General features: G+C 52.7%; 1 protein-coding gene across 1 annotated transcript in view; it reads left to right on the top strand.

Annotated features, from left to right (window-relative positions):
* Positions 1-7,484: 7,484 nt before the first annotated feature.
* Positions 7,485-11,422, top strand: part of RALGDS (ral guanine nucleotide dissociation stimulator) — a gene marked incomplete at its 5' end in the record, with an annotated part of 7,005 nt that continues 3,067 nt past the window's right edge. Inside the window, 8 exon segments of the mRNA XM_009878140.1 lie at positions 7,485-7,673; positions 8,182-8,375; positions 8,768-8,842; positions 8,969-9,162; positions 9,571-9,692; positions 9,843-10,058; positions 10,175-10,278; positions 10,802-10,883. Coding sequence (XP_009876442.1) covers positions 7,485-7,673; positions 8,182-8,375; positions 8,768-8,842; positions 8,969-9,162; positions 9,571-9,692; positions 9,843-10,058; positions 10,175-10,278; positions 10,802-10,883 — 1,176 coding nt within the window.

The raw sequence follows: 11,422 nt of genomic DNA, 5'->3' as shown, positions 1-11,422 counted from the left end.
TGTCGGGGGGAGGCAGGGGCGAGATGGGCTCAGGCCGGAGCTCGGCGCGGGGCGGCCTGGGAAGCAGCCTGGCAGCAAATGGAGGCATCCTACGTCATCCCGGCTGGGGTGGGAGTCGGGCGCGAGGGGCACGGCCGGAGAACAAAGCCTCGTATTTATTCCTCCCGTCCTTTCACCAGCAGCCCCTCGCTGCCTCCCCGCACTGGATTGTTCGTGCATTTTCTCTGCTTCAGCTGTTTACTGGGTCACCCTGATACAGACACGCACACAAAGAGCCGAGCGAGCCATCCGGCAAGGCCGCTCCTGTGCCGCCGGCACGGCGAGCCCCGCTCTGGCCACGAGGAGCACAGTGTGGGCATTGAACCTGGCTGGGTGAGCGCCCGAGCCTGCCCTGGGCTCGGGGTGGGACGGAGGCATCCGGAGCTCCCCGGGCACCCTTGTCTGCTCAGGCTGGGCCGATAGGATTTTGAGGAGGGGAGGTCCAAGAGGCCTGGGCTTGTCGGCTTTGCCCACGCTTCAGTTGCACCAGCTTTAATGGAGGGAATGTAAGCTGACATAAGGCAGGGGAAACACATGGGCGGACACATTTATTTCACGCGGGCTTATTTTGATTCGACTTATCTAAGCTAAGGATGTGTCTGAGCTGTATCAAAATTAACCTTGTTCAAGTTGAAACGGAGGGTGACAGCACCGTTACTGTAAGCCAGACTGTAGCCAGGCTTTTGGACAGCCTCCAATTTGTCCACCCCAATCTGTGCGCCTTCAAAATTACAGAAACCTGGGACTCTCTGCTTGCTTTTCCCCCCACTGCAGGCTGCAACAGGTGGCATTTACAGCTTGTGCAGGCTGCTTGGGAATGGTGGTGAAACTCCCTGGGAATATTGGCATGGGACGGGTGGGATGGCTCAACAGGGCACGAGGGGCTGAAAGCCACTGCCTAGGTCTGGGCGGATGTTTTATTTAGCCTGGCAGTTACTGGAGTTATCAGCTTTGCTTTGCTTGTTCTCCATATCCCATGAGCCTTGCTCGTGCAGCAGGTTTGTGCCCAGGTCTGAGCTTTGTACGTGCTGGAGGTGAGGTTTGAAAAAGAAGCTGGTTTCAGAGTATCCGGTGCTTCTTAAAATTATTTTTTGGCTGTCTGGACTGGCACACGAGCTGAGAGCAGAAGAATACCTGTCCAAGGCCTTGTGTCTCTGACAATATAAAGACTTGACTTTTGGGATAGATGAACTCAGTAGCTCACAGGTGCTGATGCATGCAGGGGACAAGGTTTTCCGTGGCGTTGCAACAACGGACAAATCTGGATGAAACTCACATTTTGGGAGTGACCATACCCATAAGTTTCAAGGTATGTCAGCTCTGAATGCCGACCTAATCACCATCCCTTTCCGAATACACATGGCAGTTCTTGCTGCAGCAGAAATAACATGCTTGGTGCAAAAGGGCTCTGTTTCAGCAGTGGAATCAATAGAGTAACATTAGATTAGGCTTGAACTGTAACCTTCTGGGGACACACGTCATTTTTCTTCACATTTGAACAGAGCACTGTAGAGCTGTCATGTTGCATGTACTCACAGGTGCTGCTGTACACACGCACACAGAAATCAATTTTGGAACTTGTTTCCATTATGTTTTCTGCAGATTTTTCTGTTCCGTCGTGGTGAAATACAGACCTTTGTTCTGAGCCAAAATGACTTCCTATGAGACACTCAGATCTTTATTTAATCTTACAGAGCTATATGTATTATTTTTTTTACACCAGTTTTCATCAGGCACGTTGTTCTGGTTTCACTTCCAGTAATTACCCTACGGGCTCTAGGCGAGTTTGTAGCAGAGCAATTGCTTTGCAAGCGAAGGGCAGCTGTGTCCCTCGTACGCAAGCCTGACTCTGTGTAGGCGTTGGCGCTGAGCATGGATGCTGCCAAAATGCACGCCGAAGCGATCACGAACACAAAGCTGAGGACTGTGGAGCAAGAGCTAGAACTGCTGTGTCGGCGGGATCTTTTTTCCATCGACGTAGAGAGGAAGCAAAACCTGCTGCACTCAGTTTTCTTCTAACCTTCAGCAGCTCACGAAGGAAGCCCATCCCTGCACATCCCCTGGTAGGAAACACGAGGGAAGTCCTGCTCTGGTGGCATTTTTACATAGGATGCAGATGTCTAGGCAGAAGTGCTGGTGGTCTTCTTGTACTCCAGGGTGTTGGAAACAGAGGGTTTGGTGTGAAGCTGGAATTTCTCGCATCTCTGGCACTGCCAGTTGCAGATGGAGTTTGCTTTTCCCTGGGAAGCACCCCCTAGCAAGGCTGATTTCCCCCTGCAGCATCTGCATCCCCCCCTGGCATTTGGGGGCCTGATCCCGTTCCTTAGAAGCCAGGGAGGATAGAATGGACATGGAGCATCTTTGTAGATCCTTGGCTCTTGATTTCCAGACCATAAAAAGAAAGAAAAAGTCTCTACGTGCGGGAAGGCTCTTAGTTTTCTTTAAAAACAAAACAAAAGTAAATGGGGAAGGAATCCTGTGTATCTGCTTTGTCTCGTTTCTGGACCTGAGCGCTGAGCTCCTAATCCTCGCTCCAGCCACTGACTCACTGCGTGCGAGTCACAAGATGCCTTTGTAACCGATCCACCAGCCGCTGCTTTCTCTTCTTCCTAAGCCATGAGGGTGCAGAAGGCTGCCTTTGGGTATTGCCTCTAACCCCTTTGGGTTGTGGGCACAGGATCAGACCTGCCATCAGCCTCAGGCAGCCCCAGACCCTGAGGGATTTAAAATTCTCACAAGAGGCAAATAGAGGGTGATGTGTCCCCTCCCTCTGCTCCCTGGGAGCTGTGTGGTGCTGGGTGATTCACAGCCCTGGGGCTGTTCCCTTCGGGTACAGCTTTCTGAGCTGAAACACCTGAAGCAGAGTGAGAAGGGTGTCAGGAAAGCCTGGCTGCAGAACCCAGCAGCTGATGGGGTGAGACAGGCTCTCAGCTGTCACCACTGCCTTGGTGTCCTGGCAAAAACACCCCCTTTTCATAGTTGGTTTAAGTTTAGCTTCTGGCTCTTTTTCTGTTCTTTTCGTCTTTCCCTCTATGTCATTATGTTTTAATGGGCTGTTGGAATCGGTCCTGGTCTGAGGCGGCTCTGAACAGAAAGGCAGAGAGTGTGGAAAACCCAAAGGAATCGCATCCATCTGCTTAACATCTCTGCTTAGGGCAGGGGCCGGGGGCAGCCGAGCCCTAGCCAGGTACTCGAGCTCAATCAGCAGCAACAGGAACATGGCTCAAGGACAAAGGAGACGGCTGGTAATCAACCTGCCCGAGGCCAGCATCGCTTGGAGAACACCAGTGTACCCCAGTTGTACCCCAGTACCGCCACGGGCATCACTGGGGTGGTGTTGGGGAGCAAGAGTGCTCCTGCTCTCGATGGGGCTGCTAGTCCAAAGCACGTGCCGTGGGTCACCAGGGTAGCACGGGACACCTTCCATTTCCCGAGCACGAGCGATATTCGGCAACTTCCTCACCAGCTTTCGGTAGTCTCTATCGCCTTTCTGAGCACATCCAGGGGAAGGAAACTACTGATGAGTGTGAGGAGCAGCTGAGACGATCCCGATGGGCAGAGCTGTGGGGGAACAGCCGCTGTGGGGCTTTTTGCTTGGAAGTCCCTGTGGGGAAGGATGTTGTGCTGCACACGCTTATTTTGGATGGGTAGGACAGAGGCTGCTTCTGCTTTTGTGGTCGTTATCTTTGGTTCACGAAACTGCAGTTCTTTTCCTTTCACTAGACGGAGGTGGCTTTTTTCCTATTTCCTTTTACATAACATCGTACTCTTCAATTTACATAAGAGGCCCCAAAGTCTCCGCTGTTCATTGCGTGGGTTCAGGATTTGCTCCTGAGAGTGAAACGAAAGTTAACTTGGGGCTTGTGTCAGCCGCGGAGGACACAGTCCTTGGTGGAGCTGGTTTCTTTCATTTCTGGGAAGGCCTGTTTCCCATTGCTGGTGGGAAGGGATTATTCAGAGAAGGGACTGGGGATTGTGAAGACCAAACCCTCACTTTTTGTTTCTGGCTTTACCAGCTTTCATCCAGTCCTTTCAAACGTGGGCAAACACAGAGCTTCAGTGAGAAACTCCTGATGTCTCTGAGGCTCAGCTCTGTCTTTTCTTGTCTCGTTAGTCAGCAAGACTGTTAATTCCCAACAGACGCAGGTTCCCGGCTTCCCGTGAGCAGGGTTAGCAATTGCTTCTCTCTTGTGGCTGGTGGTGGTAACCCTTTGAAATCATGGTGCAAAGAAACTGTTGGTGCTGTGTTATACCTGTCTGTAGAACAGGCGTTTTGTGTAGCCCAGCTGAAAGGGAACAGAGTAACACAAACATCTTGATCGTTAAAGCAGCTGTTGTGCAGGGAGCATCAGTAAAAGCACTTTAAGCAGTTTTTGCCTCTTCCACACGTGCTGAAATGAATACTTTTTTCCAATAACAGTTCGTTATTTTGTGTCTTTGGAGGCCAGTGCGCTAACTCGGGGCGTGTGGGACCAGAGCTCTTAAGACCTGGTAATTGTTGGATAATTGTCTGTGTGTAACAAGCAGGGATGCTGTCATGCTCACACTTAATCCTGTAATTTGCTCCTCTTTTACTAAACCCACCTTTGTGACTGATCTCAAACACTTTGTAAAATGCAGGTTGCTCGCCAATGTTTTGCTTTGCTGTTGGGGTTTTGCATTTTCCCCTCCCTTCAGCGGGGGAGCAGAGATGAAGGCAGATTCCCTGCTGCTCCCCGCCTGGCTCCTGCGAGGGTCCCTCACACCACAGCCCTTCCTCCTGGCTCACGAACCTTGGCTGTGTCTTAGAGCTCGTTATTAAACCTCTGCGTGAAGACGTGGGGTTCGACACCACGCTGTGTACTAGAGCGTTCAACAGAGAGTAGAAGAGTTTATTGCACGGAGCAGGAATTCCTCCCTGGTGTAGTCACCAGTGCTTTGAACTGTCGGTGGGGAGCTTTCACGCAGCCTGGGGCTATCTGCAGTTGGAAGAGGCGGTCTCTAAAACCAGGCAAGCCATCTGGTGCAGGCCTCCAGTTTCATATTTCAGGGGATGAACTCCTGCAGAGTTCACTTGGACTGCTTTTGCAAAAGCCTCCAACTCTGCAGAGTTGGGCGTCTGATATCACCGAGTTAAACAAGTTGTTTTTCCTTGTGCCCCTCCATCCAGAGGCCTTTTTCCTGCAGTGTGAAGAGCAGGATTGCACATGAAGCTGGAGAAATCGTGGCAAAATGTTCATTTTCTAGGTCCTCTCCTTTCTGGTGCTCATCTTGAAATGCACTGGATCTCACTTGTCTGTCAGAGCTCTTTAGAGACCATTTTGAAGACGTTCATCTTTGGTTGCCTTGCTGGACACCCTACTGTGTGCCTGACTTAGGATTGCAGAGTCCTTGGTGGCCGACGCGTACGTAAGCCACAGGTCAAGGGCTTGTGTTTCTCCCACTCAACGTCTTCTCATCTGTAGGGGGAGAATGTGCATTTGATGCAGGTGTTGGAGTGGGACTTCACTGGCTCCGTCCCGCTGCTGTTTTTTGCTTCATTGGTTTTTAACCAACATGTGCGGAATGCACAATCAGCATCTTGGAGAAGCAGCGGTAGGAAAGAGGAAGCTCACGCAGAATATAAATAGCCAAATTTTAAAATGTACCAGTGTAGCAGCCCGCCTGGCTCTTGGCACGAGCCTGGCTGAAGACCGCTGGGAAGCTGCGTACTTCGTGTGTGGTTTGCAAAGGGGAAACTGTGAGGGGATATCGCACAAGTCAGCAAGACAAAAAAATGAATGAATCTCGCAGTCTGAAATATGGGAAGGAAATGAAATATGCTTCTATGTGCATCAAAAATGGGTGTATCCTCTGCACGTGACGCAAAATACAGAGTGGAAACCCCTGCAGAGTTATGGCAATACTTTCCACTAGTTGCACAGCAGCTGCCAATGATTCATGGATTGATCCTGGGACATTTTGTCCTCCCATATGATTTGTTTTCTTTATGAATTTAATTGTATCTCAACAAGCATCTGATTTTTCTTGATATTTGTGTTTGGGGTTTACAGCTGCCCAGCCAAATATCTTTTCCGAGTTAGAATTAGGAGTCTGGTCCTGCTGGACCCAGAGCTTTCCACCAATGCTGCAGTGCCATAATTTATCTCAGGGCATAGAACAAGGGAGAGACTGATGCAGGTATCCAGAAGGACATCTGTCTGTCTGTCTGCTGCCTTGTGTGCGAGCTCTCAGGGTTGGTCTGGAAGGCAGCGAGTCCTGGGAGAGATTTCTGATGTTCACAGCACAGCTGAAGTTAGGGGCCTCACAACCCTTCGAGTGTCAGGAAACCAAACTTCTCCATAGTCTGGCATGGAGTGAGAAGAGCAGGATCAGCAGAAAGCAAGGAAGAAGTTCAGTAACCCTGCCTGAGGGGATTCTCTGTCCTCATTCACTTCAGCCATGAACAAGAGGCTTTTTAGAGGTTTTTCCCCTTACTCTTGGAGCTGGCTGTGGTTCCCTGCTAACAACAAGCACTTGACTTGAGAGGGGTACGATAACAGCGCAGCGACCGCTGCTGTGACAGTGATGATAAAGGGTGGTGGTTAAAGAGCGTGCCGGGTGCACGTCCGATACGTCAGCTCAGGGTCTGGTGAGACGTGCAGGACTGTCTGAAGCTGGAACTTTGGGGATGGCTGTTCTAGGAGCGTTTTGGGGGGAGGTTTTTTTGCAGGGAGCAGTGTCACTCCTGAGGCTCCGTCCTGGGTCAGTCCATGGCTGCTTCTTCCCCTGCATTGCTGCCATTGCTTAGGGTTTTTGTGCTCCTGAGAGCAGATTGCATGGAAAGCCACGGGCTGGCTCTGGCACCTAGCTGGCAGGGTGATATGCGGGGGGGATTTGTCCTCTCTGCCTCTGTGTGGTCACCTCCTCCTGCTAACCAGCTTATTGCTTTGGGGCATTTTCCCCATCTGCTGAGCGGTGGGTTTTGCCACGTGTTACACCGTGTCCCGCCATTTGGCGTGGGGGATGGAGGGCGGGTGAGATCCCCACGGTGTTTAAAAGGATCTGGATAAATCCTCTTAAGAGAGACACTGACTCAGCAGAGCGTGGTGGGAAAGGAGGAGCGAACCGAATTGTCTTTGTGAGGCTGAAGCCTCTGCCAAGCCTCGTGCTGGCCTGAGGGCTTGGGGAGGCATCTGTCTGGGGACCTGCCCCAAGGAGCATCCTCTCCTTCCTCACCAGATTTCAGGTGGTCTCTGTTCTCCAGAGCAGAACTGTGAGCCTCGTAGCTGGGTGAGGCTGTGGCCCGAGGTGCCAGGACTTGTCCTGGCTGTGCTCAAGCCTACCCTAAGGTTTCCCCAGCTTTGAGCTCCCCCCTTGAATTTCTACCTCATGCATGTGGCCAGCGCTGCCGAAGCTTGCGGGTGGCTTGGTTTCACCGTTATTTATTACTACTGAAGGTGTGCCAAGGTGCTTGGTTCCCGCAGGGGCAGATTACCGAGATTACAGTCAGACCAGGCGGCAATGTCACCTTATCTGATGGTGTATCTTGTCCTCCTGTGCAGAGCTCCACACAGGAGATCGGAGAAGAGCTGGAGGATGGTGTGATCTACAGCATATCGCTCCGGAAAGTGCAGCTCCATCATACGGCCAACAAAGGGCAGCGATGGCTGGGGGTAAGCTGGGGGGAGGTCCATGAGCCTTCTATCACCAGGTCTTTTCAGCGATTTTCCTGCCAGAGACATGGTGACCTGATGTCAGGACTGTGCTTTGCCCTCTTCGTGCTCCCCTGTACACTCCTGTCTGGGGGACTGTTGTCCTTCTGAGCCCTCTCTGGGAATAATGCATTTATTTGCGACTGGGACTGTGGGAACACCTGCTGGCCTCTGCCCCATGGGAAGGGGCACGGGGAAACAATCCAAAGCCCCATTTTGCAAAATAGAGCAACTCTGATTTGCCTCTAGATTTTGGCAGTCTTGAATGCTCAAATCTTCTTAGCTGGGTAGCTGGTATCTGGTGTTCCAGGAGACCTGGCTTCCCTTTCCTCAGGTCCATCATGTGAGCCCCAGCCACTGTAGGGGGTCCATCGACTCAAACAGTGGTTTGTGAAGCTGGTGGGACTGCAATGCACTTGAACATTTCTGTCTTCACCCAGCCCACTGACTTCTGCTCCTGTCCTGGCAGTTTGAGAATGAGTCAGCCTTAAACCTCTACGAGACGTGTAAGGTGCGGACGATAAAAGCTGGGACCTTGGAGAAGCTGGTGGAGTACCTGGTCTCAGCCTTCAAGGGCAATGACTCCACCTATGTCACCATCTTCCTGTGCACTTACCGGGCCTTCGCCACCACCAAGCAAGTGCTGGACCTGCTGCTTAACAGGTGAGGCTTCCCTGAGCCCCAAAATGCAGCCAAGGGTGGCCAGCGTCTTAGCTTTCTTGGCCAGGAGAGCCTCAGCATCTTCTGCCGCCGTGCCTTGGAGGACAGATGGGTTTCTCCCAACTCCATCAGCGCAAAGGTTTTGGGGCAGGGCAGGGAGGACACAGAGAGCTGGAGCTCTTTCCAGCTGCTACCCTGCTGCAAGGTGGCCAGTGCCAGCTGCTTCCCTTTTCCAGTAACGCAGGGGCCATGGCAGAGTTGGGGGAGCAGGACAGTGCATAGGAGTTTCATCCCAGCCCCCTGGCAGAGCTGGGGCTGATGTGAAGGGAGAAGAGGAAGCGCAGAGACACGGCTGAGTCCAGGATGCTCACTGCCTCCTTGCTGTGCCCCACCAGGTACGGCAAACTCCATGTGCAGACAAATGGGGACCACGCCAGGCATGCTGTGGATGAGAGGATGGAGCTGAAGAAGTAAGTCTGACCATGCATGTTGTCCCAGGGGTGCTCCTAGTGCCTGGGGCTTGTGAGGGCATGCATGAGTTTCTCCTGGCACTCAGTTCTCATGCAGGCTTGCTTGCATTCCCCCCATCCCTGCAGCACCATCTCCTCCATCCTGGGCGCCTGGCTGGACCAATATTCAGAAGATTTCCGCAAGCCCCCGGACTTCGCCTGCCTCAAGCAGCTCATCTCCTACGTGCGCCACAACATTCCTGGCTCGGACCTGGAGCGCCGAGCCCGTATCCTCCTGGCCCAGTTCCAGCAGCAAGAGCAGAGCGAGCCTGAACCAGAAGGTGAGGTCCCTCCCTCACTTGCGGGGGGTAGTTTAGGGGTGCAGATGCTGAGAGTGCTACTGGTTGGCATCGAGGATCTCCAAAACCTCAGGTTTTGCCACGTGGCTGAATCCCCATAAAGGCTTCCTGCGTTTACATGGAGGAACACTAGGAAGCTAATCCAGCTGAACCAGAAGTGGGATTTCTAAATGAATTAGCTAATCTGCCTTTAATCCTCTGCAGACACTTGCATCCAAGTTTAAAACTTCTATCCTTTTATCTGAGCCTTGTTTCTCGAGGCAGGAAGCCAGATGGGAATTAAGGGGCTGGGAGGTGGGGTGTGGGTGTCCATGGGGAGCTGGTGTGGGTCGGCATGGGCCCTGGCTTGCGGCAGCGCTGCGATGCTCAGCATCACACTGTCCTTCACAGCTGTGGACCACAGCAGCTGCACCTTCCAGCTGGTGGAGGAGAATGGGGTCGGGGATGGGAAGCCAGATTTCCTCTCCTTCTCCCCAGAGATGGTGGCAGAACAGTTCACACTGATGGACGCTGTAAGTATTCATTTGGCAGCTGGGTCGATAGCGCTCTGCCCACCTGCTGCTCTGGGCACAAGCCCGTCTTTTCCCTTCCATCTTTTCCTCCTGGCCTGTTCCCTTCCCACAGAACCCAAAGAGACAAGTCTCCATCCCTTTATCTTCCAGGAGCTGTTTAAGAAAGTGGTGCCTTACCACTGCCTGGGCTGCATCTGGTCCCAGCGAGACAAGAAAGGCAAAGAGCACCTGGCCCCCACCATCCGGGCCACGGTCTCGCAGTTCAATAGCGTCGCCAACTGCGTCATCGCCACGTGTCTTGGGGACCGGTCCCTGAAGCCACAGCAGAGAGCTAAAGTGGTGGAGCGGTGGATTGAAGTAGCTCGGGTAGGACAGCCCTGCCGCCCTGCTCGCCTCAGCCCGAGGTTTTCGGTGTGCAAATCCCAGCAGATCCTTGGGCTTTCTTTAACGCCGAGTCCTGTCACCCCCTTGTCTGCCCCCAGGAGTGCCGCATCCTGAAGAACTTCTCCTCCCTCCGAGCCATCCTCTCAGCTCTGCAGTGCAACGCTGTTCACCGGCTGAAGAAGACCTGGGATGAAGTCCTACGGTAAGCAGCGTCTTCTGGGCTCCTGCAGTCGTGGGGAGGTTTCAAAGGGAAGGTTGTGCGGTGAGTGTGTAGATGGGATCTTCTCAGCTGCCTCTTGGAGCATGCCCAGAACCCAGGGCTGGCACCATGCACCCATAAAGTGTTAGGGACCTAAGAAGGGTGCAGAACTAAGAGCACCATCACCTCCTTCTCCTTTTCATGCAATAGCCCCCAAACAAGGGCCTGCTAGAGTTGTGAGCATTGTGTGGGTCCTTCGGGTGAGTGGAAGAAGATCCCAAGGAGGAGACCCCACTGCTGACTTCCCCTTGTCTCTCCCTGAGCAGGGAGAGCTTCCGTAAAGTGTTAGGGACCTAAGAAGGGTGCAGAACTAAGAGCACCATCACCTCCTTCTCCTTTTCATGCAATAGCCCCCAAACAAGGGCCTGCTAGAGTTGTGAGCATTGTGTGGGTCCTTCGGGTGAGTGGAAGAAGATCCCAAGGAGGAGACCCCACTGCTGACTTCCCCTTGTCTCTCCCTGAGCAGGGAGAGCTTCCGCACTTTCCACGAGCTCTCAGAGATCTTCTCCTAGAACAACCACTCGCTGAGTCGGGAGCTTCTCATTAAGGTATGGGGAAGCAGCAGCCTGTCTCTGGCAGGAAGCTTGAGCTGATGTTGCAGAAGTTTTCACAGTGTTCCAGCCACCAGAGTAAAGCCCTGGCAGCGCTGCTGGGGTTGAAGTTGTGGGTGCAGGTAGGGCGTGATGGGTCTGGGGAGCAGGCAGGGGTTGCAGACCAGGTTGGGCTTTCTGCTTCTCCACCCAAAAGTCGTCATTGCCTGAAGCTTGCAAAGCAATTCAGCAAGCAGAGATAAGCAGCAAGATGGGATGAGACAGTGGCTTCTCCCCAGAGGCAGCTGCATTTTAACAGCCCAGTGCAAAGTCGTCTTGATTTCAGGCATGGTTGTAGGGTTCATGAAAGGCTTCAGCAAAAATGTCCTACCCTTTGGAGCCTCTTGCAGCTTCCCAGCCCCTAGCTCCAGTTTAGGGGCTGAGAGGAAATAAAACGCAAAAGGGAACAAAACATCCCATTACGGAGCTATTTATACAGAGCTGGAAATGGGAGCAGCAGTTCCTATTCACTAAGCTTTTCCTCCCTGTGAGCCATA

Source organism: Apaloderma vittatum, unplaced genomic scaffold, assembly GCF_000703405.1.
Source record: "Apaloderma vittatum isolate BGI_N311 unplaced genomic scaffold, ASM70340v1 scaffold19551, whole genome shotgun sequence".
In the NCBI taxonomy this organism is placed as follows: Eukaryota; Metazoa; Chordata; class Aves; order Trogoniformes; family Trogonidae; genus Apaloderma; species Apaloderma vittatum.
This window is presented reverse-complemented; position numbering and strand designations above follow the sequence as displayed.